The sequence below is a fragment of the Mobula birostris genome, chromosome 6, assembly GCF_030028105.1.
Source record: "Mobula birostris isolate sMobBir1 chromosome 6, sMobBir1.hap1, whole genome shotgun sequence".
NCBI classification, from domain to species: domain Eukaryota; kingdom Metazoa; phylum Chordata; class Chondrichthyes; order Myliobatiformes; family Myliobatidae; genus Mobula; species Mobula birostris.
Window position 1 is genome coordinate 50,648,369 of NC_092375.1, and position 16,084 is coordinate 50,664,452.

The 16,084-nt window shown below is 40.1% G+C and overlaps 1 protein-coding gene across 1 annotated transcript in view; it reads right to left on the minus strand.

The window, feature by feature from the left end:
- Nucleotides 1-1,469: 1,469 nt before the first annotated feature.
- The window catches only part of tspan7 (tetraspanin 7), a 100,936-nt gene continuing 86,321 nt past the window's right edge, over nucleotides 1,470-16,084 (minus strand). Inside the window, exons 3-8 of the mRNA XM_072260479.1 lie at nucleotides 14,532-14,606; nucleotides 11,815-11,910; nucleotides 9,991-10,146; nucleotides 7,404-7,487; nucleotides 6,392-6,476; nucleotides 1,470-2,405 (exon numbers count right to left, since the gene is read on the minus strand). Coding sequence (XP_072116580.1) covers nucleotides 6,408-6,476; nucleotides 7,404-7,487; nucleotides 9,991-10,146; nucleotides 11,815-11,910; nucleotides 14,532-14,606 — 480 coding nt within the window. The 3' untranslated portion in view covers nucleotides 1,470-2,405; nucleotides 6,392-6,407. The remainder of the gene's footprint in view (nucleotides 2,406-6,391; nucleotides 6,477-7,403; nucleotides 7,488-9,990; nucleotides 10,147-11,814; nucleotides 11,911-14,531; nucleotides 14,607-16,084) is intronic.

Below are 16,084 nucleotides of genomic sequence, written 5' to 3' on the forward strand. Positions count from 1 at the left end.
GATGCAAAGAGACTTGGGAGTCTTTGTGCAGGATACCCTAAAGGTTAACCTCCAGGTTGAGTCAGTGGTGAAGAAGGCAAATGCAATGTTGGCATTCATTTCTACAGAATATACATAAGACTAGGGATGTGATGTTGAAGCTCTATAGGGCACTCGTAATACCACACTTGGAGTATTGTGTGGAGTTTTGGGCTCCTTATTTTAGAAAGCATATACTGACATGGGAGAAGATTCACGAGAATAATTCCAGGAATAAAAGGGTTACCATATGAGGGACGTCTGGCAGCTCTTGGGATGTATTCCTTGGAGTTCAGGAGATGAGGGGAGAGGTCATAGAAACATTCCAAATGTTAAAAGGCCTGAACAGATTAGATATGACAAAGTTATTTTCCATGGTAGAGGAGTCCAGGACAAGAGGGCACAACTTCAGGATTGAAGGACACCCATTTAGAATAGAGATGCAGAGAAATTACTTTAGTCAGAGGGTGGTAAATCTGTGGCATTTGTTGCCATGAGCGGCTGTGGAGGCCAAGTCATTGGGTGTATTTAAGGCAGAGATAGATAGGTTCTTGATTAGCCAGAGCATCAAAGGGTGTGGGGAGAAGGCAGGGGAGTGGGGCTGTCTGGAAGAATTGGATCAGCCCATGATTGAACGGCGGAACAGACTTGATGGGCTGAATGGCCTACCTCTGCTCCTATATCTTATGGTCTTATATCCTGAAGCTGTGAGATATCCAGTCAATATTGCAGTACTGGGAGCGCTGGGTCACTCCACCAGAGCCAATCCAATATGATGAGACTTTATCTACTGTATCAAATGGAAATTCATGCACTATCAATGTTAGATTTACAATATGTGGTTGGTTTTCTCCTCCTTACTGGTAAAGAGATGTTATATTACTCACTCTCTGATCCAGTGGCTCAAAGTTACCCCTTAAAATATTAACAGTTTTGATTCTTCAGATTTAAAATGCATTATTGAAAGATTGGACTTGTGTGTTGCCTACTTTTCACATCCCATTTGATGAACTGTCACCTCTAACGTGTTAGTTTGTGACACCGAACCTCGTGTCACAGCACCATCCCATACAACAGAAAATTTTTCATTCTTGCCCTTTTACCTCTTCCCTTCCCACCATGTCTGGACTTGAGCATTCCTTCAGGCTGAAGCAGTGATTCCCTTGTACTTTCTCCATTTACACTATATCCAGTGCTCAGAATGCAGTCTTCCCTACATTGGAGAATCCAAAACACAGATTAATCTAACTTAATCTCCAAGTTAAGAATTAACCTACCAGATCTTGAAAATGAAACCTTAAAATTATTTTGGCTGCATAATCTCACAATTTTAATCAATAGCTTTAAAAGAGTGTGATTAAATGAGGTTTAGAATTTGTATCAAAGGAAAAATTATACCTTTATATGTATAATTCACAGCATGGTAACCATAAAAAGTGATCTGGAAATAATTGTAATTAATAGATTTTATTAATACAGAACTCACAAAAGCACACAATGTTGCAGTCATGTTGGCATGCTGGTTGGTGGCAAATTTAAAATACTTCATTTTCAACTACAATTTCCTTTTGCATTGTTCTTTTGACTTGCTTAGCACTATCCCATCTTATTAAATAACCTGTTTTGTGGAATCATCTATTGCTACATAAGGCAATGAAAAAAAATTAAAGTTAATGGTTGATTAACAGCCTTCTACTTACAGTGTAAATGCTAACATACAAATACTTTAAATTGAAGCAATATTATTAACTAGGTTCACATAACAACCTGTGTAACTACATTTTACAAAGGACAGGAGGCTACATACAGTGCCATAAGCAGTAATGTTTAATGACATCATAATTACAAAACTTGAATTGTAGTTTAGATTCAGGGAAATCACATTTCCTTTCCCTTCAAGCCCTACATTAATACTAATATACTGTATTTCCGTTTTCCCCATTTCTAAGTCCATATGACAGAACAATAGTTGTGTATGAATTGAATCATAACCTGAAAATCTACATGAGATAGTTATCAATATTTGTCACTATAAATAAAAGATACTGTATGAGAAATTCCAGTGACAGTACTGAACAGCCTCCATCCACTTGCAAACCCCATCCCCATAAAACTCCTGTTTCTACATGCAGGGCCACATAAAACAATTATGGTACTTGTTGTATCACAGTATGAATTCCATTAAGTTGACCAAGTAAATAGACTATTGCAGTCTCCAGCATCTTAAGAGCCTTTATGTTCAATGTAATAAGAAGCTACTCTTTATTGCACAAATGAATGACAAAAATTTATGCACCACAAATAATAGAAAGGTTATTTTGAGTTCCTAGAATGCCGGCTGGTCTTCTGCAAATCCTATGATAGAAACTGCCTAAAGATGATGTCTCCTGCAAAGTGAAAAAAAAAGTCATTACAAAACTGCAAACAAGATTTTTTTTGAGTCTATTTGAAGGAATGCATTGAAAGTTATTGTCAATGCACCCTCCCCGCCTTTCTTACCTTATCGACCCAGTAATGAAGACAGCATTTAATTTCATGGCAGAAAAGATACACCACTCAAATTATCAATAATTTCCTGTGAACCTGATCAACAAGAATCAATTATAACACTGCAAACATAACTCTATTCCCTTCCATTCATCGCAACCATTTTGTTTCTTCCAGTAATCCATTTTTCCCAATTCTGAGTCGAGGTGCTAGAACAGTAATGTATGAAATATCAAAACATACATGAGAATAATCATCATTATTTGTCACTATAAATAAAAGATAGGAGAAATTCCAGAATTCTCCTTTCAGTTTCCTTACATGCAAGTTCAGGTTCAATTGTCATTCAACTATATGTATGTATAGAGCTAAATGAAACATCATTCCTCTGGCGCCAAGATGTAAAATACAATATATACAGCACATGTGGTTACAATAGAACAAAATAATCCTTGCACAAGCCCCTGAGTGGCAAGGCCTGAAGATTGATGGTGCATGGGTTGTTGTTCTTGAGCCACGTTTCTGCAAGAACAAGCACCTAGCAGTTCCTCATCTCACACTGTGTCTGCTGCACACTAAGGCAGTGTGAGATGAGGAATCGCTAGGTGCAGTTCTTGGTCTTCCAGAGAGCAAAATCTGCAGCGCAGCATTGACGGGAGAGCTGGACTGCAGGGACCAGACCCAAACCCAGCATGGATTCCAGAGCACCTGCTGTGCCACAGTTGTCTCCTATACCTCTTCCCCTAGGTGGCTGCAACAGGGGACACTGCTGTCGGTTTCACCAATAAACTAATGAACTGGACTTACAGTATTTTGTATTACCAATGTCCAGCAGGGTTGTATGATCACAAGAAAACATTTACACCATTTGTTGGACCCGGGGAGGCTGCTGCAATTAAGTGTGCCATCATCTTAATGGAAATTAAAGCCAAGGACATTAAATGCACAGAATGATTTCCCCTAAATCCACTAAATTCCTTAAGGTTGTTATAGCTGGGGATGGTAATGGGGACAAGCTCCCACTACCTATAGATGCTCTCAATGACATGCGCTTCAAATAGCCTCTGACAACCAAGTCCAGTACCTGGCCTTCGCGTGTGGCTTAGTTCTAAGCCCAGCGGACCCATTTCTACTGACAGAAGGGGCAAAGGTGGGTTACTGGCTCCTTAAAACCAGTCGCTTTGTCATCCATGGCTGGCACCTCATCTAGAAGGAAAACTCTGATCTCAAACCTCCGCTGCCCTGTGACTATACCAACTCACAGGGAAGGCTTCAAGGGTAGACCCCTAGGGAAAAATCTGGAGCTGGAGTCCCTATGGCAGTCCTACATTGAGCTCAGTACTGACTGGCAACTCCTACAATGCTTCTGGTACCAAACTGTATCAATCCCTGCCATTCTTTTGGGTTCATCAGATGCATGGAGAGGGGGAGCTTGTTATATGGGCAACAGTTCGCTCTCCATATCGTACTGCCCAGGCTTGCATATCTAGACAGCTAGGACCAATCTGACCGACAGAGGCCTCACTCAAATTCTAGGTGAAATTTATGAAATTCTCTAAAATGCCCCATCTCCCTGCCCTCTCAGCTAAAACTTATCCCTGACTAAGCCTTTGATCATTTGTCCTCAATGACTGACTTGTACTTTAAGACTATGCCTCTACTTTTAGACACTAAAGATTGGAAAACAATCATCCCAGCATCTCCAAATGTTTGTTTCATTGTGATTATCTTGGAATTTTCTTAACTTTATAGGTTCAATCTGTTTAAATCTTGTGAAGTTCAACTCATCACGGGAATTAATCCAGAGAACATTTAATGTATTCCTGCCATCACAGATATAGTATTTCATAGGTAGAGAGACCAGACCTGCTATTATTTTTCCAGGCATGGCTTCAGCCAGGAACTATATGATTAAAGTAAGATGTCTTTTCTTTTGAATTCAAATCTTCTTTAAAATAAAGGCTAATATGTATTTTGCATTCTTAATTGTTTGCTGAACCTGCAGATTAGCTTTCAGTTATTAAGGCAGAGGACAACTAGGTCTCTGAACATGAAAACCTTTTTCAATCTCTCACCACTTAAAAAGCACTCTACTTTTCTATTTCAGGAAAATGGATGACCTCACAATACGTAGCATTTGCCTTGTCCTTTCCTCATTTATTTAGTCTCAAGCCTTTATATGTACAGTACATCATCTTCACAACCCACCTCACCCCAGCTTTCTATCATCTCCAAATTTGGATATGTTACACTTGGTGCCCCATCTAAGTTATTGATGAAGACTTAGATGCTGAGATTCCAGCAGCAATCCCTACTGTACCCTACAAGTTACAGCCAACTGACCACAAAATGAGGTTCAAATCCATTTATTATGTGTACATTAAAATATAGTGAGAAGTGCTTTTTTTTGCACTAACAACCAACACACCCATGAATATGTTGGGGGCAGCTTGTAAGTGTCACTACACACTCTGGTGCCAACACAGCAAGCACACCTAATTCAGCAAAGCAGCACAATCAGCAGCAACAACAAAACAAAATGACAACAACAACAAAACAAGCCTCTATCCCACCCACAAACACAGACAGGTCCCCAAGCCCAGGACAGGCTGCCTCTGAGTTTCCGGTCTTTGGCCCCATATCCTTGGATTCGCAGATATCGGGGCCTCCAACCTCAGGACTCACTGATGACAGGTTTGACCTTTGGGCCTTGATTTCTGGATTTGCACAGATCTCCGACCCTGGTGACTCCTTCAGGCCTCTACCTCCAGTCTTCAAACTTCAAGCTTCTACCTTTGGATTTTGCCTTTCAGCCTTGCCCTCAGGACTTCACTGACATCTGAGTATCAACCAGCCAGGATTGCTAATGTTCGACCATGGAGTGCACCGACTCATCCTCCGGGAACATGGACGTTTGATTGCGAAGCACACTGACCTGGACTCAAACTACTGCCCAGACTCTTCATTTACTGCTCTTGACCTCTAACTCCACTTCATCCCTGTCCCTAAATCCTAAACTGACCCCTAACTCCCTACACCATGCCCAAAACTATCCCTTCGAATCTATATTAAAAAAACAACTATAGTAAGTCTGAGCTAAGATATTGAAGGACATCGCGGCTTGGTGCCATCTTGAGACTTTTATTTTTGTTGTATATTTTCTTTTTGCTAATCACTCCTTTAACCGTATCAATATATTCATTCCAATCCCATGGACTGTAATTCTGTGTAATAATCTCTTGTGCATGTGTGGAAGTGAAAAATTGTTCCAAAAATTACTCCAGATTATCTAAATTTTCCTCACAAAAAAAGCTCCCCACTTCTGAGAAAATCCTTGTAAATCTCCTCCAGCTCTCCCCCGTGCAATCACCTCACAAACTTCTGAACCTAGTTATTTCTTAGAGGACAATTAACAGCAAATTCCAGCAACTGTATGATTTGATCCACTCAGTATAATAACATGATGGAATAACATCTAAAAGGGATTATAAATAATAACTCTTCACATCTTCCCTCTGTTTAACAAAACCTGTATCAGGACAGTTGGTCAGTTGATACCGCTAGCAGTTGAAGAACTCAGCAGGTCAGGAAACATCTCTGGAAAGGAATAAAGAGTCGACATTTCTGGTCAAGACACTTCATTTTGTGTGTGTTACTCTGGATTTCCAGCGCCTGCAGAATCACTTGTGTTTCTGAAATGAAATCTGGGATCTGAATTGCACCTTCTTTTTTTGGGCAGTAAGTGCCCAATCATATACTATCAGCCACTTGTGAAACCATTTCTCAACATTTCCCAATCAGCTCTGCTGTGCAAAACTGCTGAATGATGATCTTATTTTATTTATATAGAAACCAGAGCTAAATTTTACTTGCAAAAGGAACCCACCTGCTTCTTGCATGTATTACACCATTTCATACTGGTTTGCAGTGATGAATCGGGACAAACAACAGGCCAGCAACATTCCAATTAACTGCACAGATTTAAACAAATCAGAATAAATTACATTTAAATATTATTAAATTTCCTTTACCTTGGAAAATTTTTCATTACAGGATTCCGGGCTGAGAAATGATTAATGTTTTAGCATGCAGATTAAAATGCTATTAACTACAGAAACCTACAGTATATTTTGAATCTGGGCCTATTTGTTTGCAATGGGAGAATCTACTCGTATTGGAACAGATATCTCAGCAAGTGTCTACCTACCTTTTGCTCTAGTCTAGGTGGAGGGCCGTACCAAAAAAAGCACAAAGCTCAGCAAACTAACAGTCATTACATTTTATTACCACTGTTTGATGTGTTGAAGAAGGATGGTACTGTCAATCCAACTGATTCCACTGAGAGCTGAATGCAAATTGGAAGAAAAGTACTTTGTGGATTCATTCATAAACGCTTTCAAAAGCACAGAGGGAATGGAGTGGGTTAATGGGACTAAAAGGTTGTGGAAGAGTTGGGATTTAGAGTGGCAGACTGGGAGATGGGAAGAGCATCTAAAGCAGAACACTATAAATTGGGCTTCATGAGTGAGATGAAAAGATGGGGGCACAGTATCCTATGAAGGAGATGGAGATGCTGGCAAACTGATTCATAGATAGTTTAAATCTTGAAGACAACTTGATTGGCTGATTGGAGGTCAGAGTAGAGGGCTTGAGAAAGAGATTCTGTAGATGATTTGTTACAGTGACATAAATCTTTTCTTGGGTTAGGGATGGAGAGAAAGGAGGAAAGGAATTTTAAAAAAATAATCCAGCAAGCTGTTCAAAACAAGAAGAAAATCAATGTAACTGAAGCTATAATGGGTGAAGTAATGAATTTATTCTCTGGCAATATCAGTTCTGGTAAGCAAAGTTCCACAATGGGTTGTATAATAAAAGGACTATTATTATACAGTTTGTACCTGTAGGAAGGCAATTCCAAATGCAACCCCAGCAATAATTCCCATATTTGTCTCCATGAAGCTTGTCACCAACTCATAGCAGCCCTGTTAATTAAATCAATGAACAAATAAATTAAGAGTTTCCATTTTAATCCATCCACTAATATATTTACTCTGTTCTATTAATGTAAAAATACAGTATATCATTGGACCATATTTTTCTTTTTGATACATGTGGATTTTTTTTTCAAATCTTCACCCAGTTTACTTCTGCAATCTGTAGAGGATGGAACATGCATAGCAGTTGTTATCTGGTTCCACTGACCCCTACATAAAAGGAGGAGATAATCTGGTCCATTGTGGCTATGCCAACTATTTAATGGAATTGTCCATTTATTGTCACAAATGAATGTTTCCCCAGTAGTTCTGTAATTTAATTCATGTACACTATCTACTTTCCTTCAGAAGTTATTATCGAAACTGAGACTGTATATCTCTGATATTAGATTTGGTGCCTTCAAGTCTGCCAGACTCATGTTGCACCAGGATGCTCCTAGTCCATCACAGCATCAAGGGAATCGTGACTATTTGCAACTCAATCTGCTCTCAAGAAGTGCCAAACTTTTGAATAGTTCCGTGTCCACACTTTCCTGGGGTAAAGAGTTACGAAGGTTTACTACCCATTCACTCACAAAGTAAATCAGCTCTTATTCTGACACTGTGACCTTTGATTTGGGACTCCACAACCACAGGATAAAGACTCGTCAAACTCCTTAAAATTGTGTCAATGAATTCATTCTTCTGAAGTCCTGGAGTGCATAGGCTAATCCATTCAATTTTAACTCATAGGATATTCCTCTGTCTCTGTTTCTGAGTATTCTTTCCTCCTGGAACCAGACAAAAACTGATTAATTCATAACTTTGCATTTGAGGTTTTGTAGATTGACCATTTTGTTTGTGGAAAATACATGACTACATGGTTAATTGCAAAGTGATCTCTGGAATCCAGAGGCAGAGGAATGAAATACGATCAGAAGTTCCTAGCATCTTTTGTCGATTCTAAACTAATGGGGTATTACATAAAAAAAGCTAATACAGTTAATTGTGCCATTGGTTAATTGGGACAATCTCTTATTTGGGACAACTCTTAAAGAACAAAAACTAATCCTCCCGGGAGGGGGAGAAGATGGCTGCGCGACGACAGCACGCGCGGCCACTTCGGCGATGAATATCTGTTATTTGTCAAGTAGGGGACCATGCACAATCCTGATTTGATGGAGACAGACATGAGAGCACAGCGGAACATCTGGAAAACTTCTGAAATGCCTGCTTTGTTACCGCTGCTACTGTGTGGTAACTGGAATCTCTGGAGCTGAAGGCATCAAAATCCTCGGCTTTGAGTGTTTCAGCGGCTGGGGAGAGGTTGAAGGCGCTCGGGAGGCTGTATCGGAGAGGCTGCTCGGAAGCTCAGAGTTTTCGGACGGATGGACTCAGGGTCGGCTGGGGTCGGCCGCTTCCAAGGTATCGGCAAGTTGACGGTGCCTGGAGGTTTATGGCAGGGAGTTTCTCCCTTTTGCCGCTTGCTATCGGGGACTCGGGGGTCGATCGACTCGGGACTTTGAGACTATTTTTTTTACTGTGCCTATGGTCTGTTCTTTATCAAATTACGGTATTGCTTTGCACTGATGTAACTATATGTTATAATTATGTGGTTTTGTCAGTGTTAGTCTTTGGTCTGTCTTGTTTTCTGTGATATCACTCCGGAGAAACATTGTATCATTTCTTAATGCATGTATGCATTTCTAAATGACAATAAAAGAGGACTGAGTGTTCTCATAATCTAATCTAATCAAAGAATATCCGGGATTTCCTTTGTTTATTTTAGACACCATGCCATTTAATTGGGGCAGGAGATTGCTGCCAAACAGTTTCTAACTAACGTCCAACACGTGCACTTGTGTGGCCATCAGATACCACACCTTGCTTAGAGTGAACGGTTTTTAAGTGTCAGTTTTGTGGGCTTGTGTTCAACAATCAGTGGCTTTGTCACTGAGAGTTGGCCAGAAATAAGCAGCAAGACAATTCAGATCAGTTTTGCTCATGACAGTTTCAGGCAATCAGGCTTGGAAATGCCAGAAACTGACAAGAGCAAAAATGAAACGAGTTCACTACTTCACCACGTAAGGAACTATTAAGAATTTGAAGGTATCGACAATAATCTTGAATGTTACAATGAAAACGAAGATTTGGAGGATGCAATTGTTGAAAATTGTTTGAAGACCGTCCGTTATCTGCATTAGGTGTCTCTGCTAATTTTGTTCATTTACAGTCAAAGGAACATGGCAGCATAACTCCTCTGTCGATAACTATAAGGAATTAATACATTTCTATAGTACTTAAGTAGTATTGATAGCTTTCTAATTTCATTTAAATGGACAATTTGCTACTCAGTTAGATGGCAGTTTGTCTTTTTTATACCCTTTTAACGATTTTCATGAACATTTGGCTAATTGGGGCAACCACTTAAATGGGCCAAATTGTACTGGTTCCAATACATCCCTACATGTCTCCCTGTAGTTTTTCAACCTTATCACAGCCAATTATATACCTGCTGATAGACTTTGGTGGCAGCAATAGTCATGTTCCGTAAATCCTGTGGGTTACAGTCACTGCTCTTTATACAGCAACTGCGAGGAAAGCCATGCTCAGGCCAATAGGTGCTTGTGCTCCAGTTTGTATAGTTCTGTACACCGCAGCAGTGCAGCTGGAAAAGACAAACAAGTATGAATTTGTCATTGTTGAACTCAGGGAAATAATCAAGGAAAAAAAAAAGTGGTCAGAAAACCTGAATACATAATATAGAAAACTTAACACTTTACAGCAGTCTTAAAGAGGAAGAAAGATGTTTTAGCATAACCAGAGACACCACACACCCCGGCCACTCCCTATTTGAGCCACTGCCGTCCAGCCAAAGGTTCAGGACACTAAAAGCCAGAACAAATAGACTGAGGAACAGCTTCTATCCCAGAGCTGTGGCCCCCATCACACCACTCCCACAGAACAATGACTGAAACTGTGAGCACACATATGCACACACAAGGATTCAAATACTTGCACTAACGGCACTTGGTGCATTACTGTGATACTCTGGTGCTGCTGCAACTTATTTTCTGCTACTTATCTATTTAATACTGTTTTTTCTATTACTGTCTTGTTTTTATCTACTGCTTTATTTAATTGCCTGAGAGGAAGCCAAACAGAGTTTCATTGTAACTATGTATAATGACAATAAAGATCATTCAATTCAATTCAATTCTTAAATGCAGTGCAATCATGAAGTTTCATCATGGCAAGCAGCCCATAAATGAATGAACTAGCATTATATCAGAGAATCAGAATCAGAATTAGGCTTTATTATCTGACCTACGCTGTGAAATTTGTTGTTTTGTGGCAGTGGTAGTACAGTGCCAGAGGAAAAAGATAGTGTAAAAGACAAATAGTGAGGTAATGTTCATGGGCCATTCTGAAATCTGATGGCAAAAACTATTCCAAAAACGTTGGGAGTAGGTCTTCTGTCCTCCTCCCTAGTGGTAGTAACACAAAAATGGAATGTCATGGATGGAGAGGCTCTTTAATGATGACACCTTCTTCGGGTATTGCTTCTTGAAGATGTCCTCGATGGTGGGAAAGATTGTGCCCATGAAAAAAGTGCCCAAGCCTACAATGCTCTCCTGCCTCTTGCAATCCTATGTATTGGAGACTTCACACCAAGCTGGGATGCAAACATTTAAAATACTCTCCATATCTGTACAAATTTGCAGATTACAACATCTGCTCAAACTCCTAAAGAAGTGCAGCCACTGGCATGCCTTCTTCCTGAATGCATCATTGTGTTGGACCCAAGGCAGATCCCCAAGATGTTGGCATCCAGGATACTTGAAGCTGCTCACTCTTTCCAGCAACCTCACAATCAATCAGCCAATCTATCGCACTCCTGTATACCTCTTCATTGCCATCTGAGGTTCTGCTGGCAATGGTGATGACTCAATGAATTTATAGATGGTGTTTCAGTTGTGCTTAGCCACACAGTCATGATTATAGAGACTGGGAGATATATGTATCCTCATACTTTCATTTCCTACTGCTTAACATGGCGTATCAATTCTTTTGTCCCAATTATGGCTCAGCTATGTTATAACAATATCTTTATTTTAATTATGCTAAGCAACTGCGATTACCACAGAGGTTTGCCAGAAATAGATTTATCTCAAAAATAAATGCCAAAACAAAGGAGCAGAGATGAGCAGTGGTAAGATCCAAGCTATAACCATGTCAGCACTCTGGTGTCATATTTTATAAACTCTGCCTACTTATTGTAGTCAGTTGATTGGAAAAAAGAAATGAATTTGACATAGATAACTGATATACTTACACTATTCTGCACATCATCAACAGCATGGCTCTGCTCATCCTTTCCATTGTAGTTATGAACAGCATCGGTGTAGGTCTTGAGAAAAATATCTTTGATCTGCAGAAAGACAAGAACAAGTTATATTGTTTGGACGAAGGACAAAAAATGCTGCTGAAATTACTTTTATACTATCACTTGCATAATGTAATATCCCAAACAACTTGAAAACCAGATCAGGAGGTAACCATGAATGAGAAATGCAATTAGAATTTCAACTTTCTCAGACTCTTTGTCAGACCTTTGCCCTGAAATGTTAATTGTGCTTCTCTTTACACAGGTGCTCCCCCGACTACGAAACCATTCTGTAGATGGATCAGGTGCTCGAAGGGGAGAGGGAAACGTTAGTAAATATGATATAAAACTCGGACAAAGAATTTATAGCAAGGATTTTGAAGATCAGTATATATTTTAATGGAAGAGAATTGAAGAATTGAGTAATACAAGGATCTAGAAACACTAACCAAGATAATGAAGTGATGGTGGGGGAGAGGGTAAGCTAAAGAAGAAAAGGTGAGAGCACTAACAAAGAAAAACGTGCATGTAAAGAATGTAACCATATCAACACACACAAAATGCTGGAAGAACTCAGCTGGTCAGGCTACATCTATGAAAAAGAGTAAATAGTCAACGTTTTGGGCCGAAATCCTTCTTCAGGTCCTGAAGAAAGGACTTGGCCCAAAACATTAACTGTTCATTCTTTTCCTTTGGTGCTGCCTGACCTGCTGGGTTCCTCCAAACTTTTGTGTACAGTGCTCTGGATTTCCAGCATCTGCAGATGTTCTCACGTGAGTGTAACCATTACGTATTCATTCTGTTTAGAGGCAATGGAAAAACATCTCAGTTCACAAATTGTCGTTTGTCTAAATTCCAGTGCAGCTATAGTACATATTTTTTGTTACGCTTATACCCTTTTTTGGCCACTGCAGCTTTGAAGCTTCATTCTACTTTCCAATTTCATATGTTGCTAATTTTCTATGAATAGAGTGGTAGGAATCTTACTCCAGGAATAATATATTGGGGTATATTTTTACCTTTTACTGTTTACCATTGTGGAATAATGTTTTCATAAATCATTCTTTCCCTCACCCTGCACTGCTGTTTAGAGCATGGATACTCCAAACCAACACAGCTCTGCACTGACTTATGCAGCACCTTGGTGGATGAAAAACACTAGTTTTGAATATAGCAGAGTCACATGAATCAAAGCAAAGGATAAATTATTTTGTGGTTCTAATTAAAATAACATTGCATAAGTAGTATGTGGGACTGTAACAAGTTAGCCCTTGCTGGCTTTTGTGTTTGAGTGCAATCTTTCTTCATCTGCATCAGTTTAACCCCTACTCCCTCCTATACCTGACCAATCTCCCTTTAAATGCATCAACACTATTTGTTTCAGCCATTCCCTGTTGTAGAATGATGCCCATCCTTACCACCCCTGATGTAAACATGTTTCTTCTTAATTCCTTATTGGATTTCATGGTGACCGTCTCATGTTGGTGGTCTCCATTACAAGTTGAAACATTGTCTCTCTACGCAGCCTAATAGAGATTTGTAAAAGTAATTTTACAAAGCTCTGTTAGGTCTCCCCTTAGCCTTCTATTCTCAAGTCTCAGTTTGTCCATCTTTTCCTGAAATATACACCCTAGCATTTTAGTATCATCTTTGGAAACTTGCACCTTTTCTACTTTCTTCATACCCTTTTTTGTGAAATGGTAACCAAAACCGTGTGCAGTGATCTATGTATGGAATAATTAGTTCCATGTTGATGTAGAACGACTTTTCCACTTTTTAATGGTAGAATGAACTACTTTTTATTGTAGAGCCTAACTCCCGACATAATTTGAAGTAGGACCTCTTCAGAGTTCCAACATGGGTCTTGACAACTGAATTTACTCCCTCCCTTCTCAAACTCCTCACCAGCTGTTGTGCCCTTATTGTGAAACTGTGTCCATCATGCCCTTTGGGGTTCCCTTTCTTAGCTGTAGAGGGAACCACAACCTCCCTAGTTAAAGCAACTCTATCACTAATACATTGCTATTCTGCTCTTCATGACTTCCCTCACTCACTATCCTGCCATCACCCTTGGACATGCTACTCAGTTGCTAGATCTGCATTTATATATCCGGCCTTTAATTCCTCTTTTTATTCTGAAGAACAAGAGGTACAATGTACTTGTTAGCCAAGGCAGAAATCTGTTTGAATTCCGACTCCGGCTCTTGCAAATTATTTGAGCTGGCTCCCTGAGATTCACACACTACTCTGCAGGAATTTGTGCTTTTCTTTGGGATATGACTATATTGAGCATAAAGCTGTCCATTAATGTCACACGATCCCTTCTGTATCAAAGTGAGATGTAAATGTTAATGTATTTGCTCTGGACAGTCCTATCTTAACTGACAATTGCATTTATTTAATTAGTTAAAGTTGTTATTCAATAGCTAACACAACCAGTTCTAGCAAGCCATCCAATTAATGATACAGCTGCCACCAATACGAAACATATTGAACATTAAGAAACACCAAGAAAGAGGTTACATTAAATTAAATGCTAAATGCTAACTGCAAATCCTACATAAATTCTAGAAAGAGAGCAACCCTTAAATCTTCTCAGTTCACTAAAATCCCAAGTCGGGTAGTCTAAGGAAGCAGTGCTCTTTGCGTCTTCAACATACACCTACCTCATGTCGAAATACAAATCCAGAGATGCCAGCAACCAGTTCTGCCAAGAACACCAGGGATAGAAACATGGCATACTGAAAACAGAGAAGTGTTAATGTTAGTTATATTTAAGGTCACTGAGGTAATAAACCCAGAAATATAGAAACATAGAAAACATATAGCACAATACAGGCCCTCCGGCCCACAAAGCTGTGCCGAACATGTTCTTACCTTAGAACTACCTAGGCTTTACCCATAGCCCTCTATTTTTCTAACCTCCATGTATCCATCCAGGAGTCTCTTAAAAGACTCTATCGTTTCCGCCTCCGCCGCCAGCAGCCCATTCCATGTACTCACCACTCTCTGCGTAAAAAACTTACCCCTGACATCTCCTCTGTACCTACTTCTAAGCACCTTAAAACTATGCCCTCTCGTGCTAGCCATTTCAGCCCTGGGGAAAAGCCCGATTATCCACATGATCAATGCCTCTCGTCATCTTATACACCTCTATCAGGTCACCTCTCATCCTCCGTCACTCCAAGAAGAAAAAGCCAAGTTCACTCAGCCTATTCTCATAAGGCACGCTCCCCAATCCAGGCAACATCCTTGTAAATCTCCTCTGCACTCTTTCTATGGTTTCCATGTCGAATATATCCCACAGCACTTGCCATTCTAGGGTGTAACTAATATCTGGATAAGTTTCACGATAAGCAAACTTTCTTATAAAACTGTATACCGAAGAGAACTGATGCACTCTTAAAGGCAAAGGGTGCTCACACCAATTATTGAATTTTGTTTTACTGTTTACTGTTCTTAATGGTAATTTTTTGATATTTAGAGACCTTTCATTTTATTATTTTTCAAAGCATCTTTGCTTTACATTTTTTTTACATGTGCCTAAGACTTTTGCATAGTACTGTATTTATATCTGCTACCACGGATAATGATCAATTTGTATGTAGAATTGAAATAAGTCTATCATTTGAATGCTTGCTTGCAGAAATTAAGTTACCATTTGCTTACTCATCACCTTACCCTGGGACAACAAAGTAGCACAGTTAGTAGAGTTGCTACCTTCGTCTGGTCAGGGAGGGTGAGGAGTTGATAGAGAGGAGTTACAGGCAGGTGATCACACTGGGGCCGCGGGAGGCAGACAAGTGGGTCACGGTTAGGAGGGGGAAGGGGAAGAGTCAGGTAATAGAGAGTACCCCAGTGGCTGTGCCCCTTGACAATAGGTACTCCTGTTTGAGTACTGTTGGGGGGGACAGCTTACCTGGGGGAAGCAACAGTGGCCGTGCCTCCGGCACAGAGTCCAGCCCTGTAGCCCAGAAGTGTAGGGAAAGGAAGAGGAGGGCAGTTGTAATAGGGGACTCGATAGTAAGGGGGTCAGATAAGCGATTCTGTGGACGCAGTCCAGAGACCCGGATGGTAGTTTGCCTCCCTGGTGCCAGGGTCTGGGATATTTCTGATCACGTCCAAGATATCCTGAAGTGGGAGGGTGAGGAGCCAGAGGTCGTAGTACATATAGGTACCAATGACATAGGTAGGAAAAGGGAAGAGGTCCTGAAAGGAG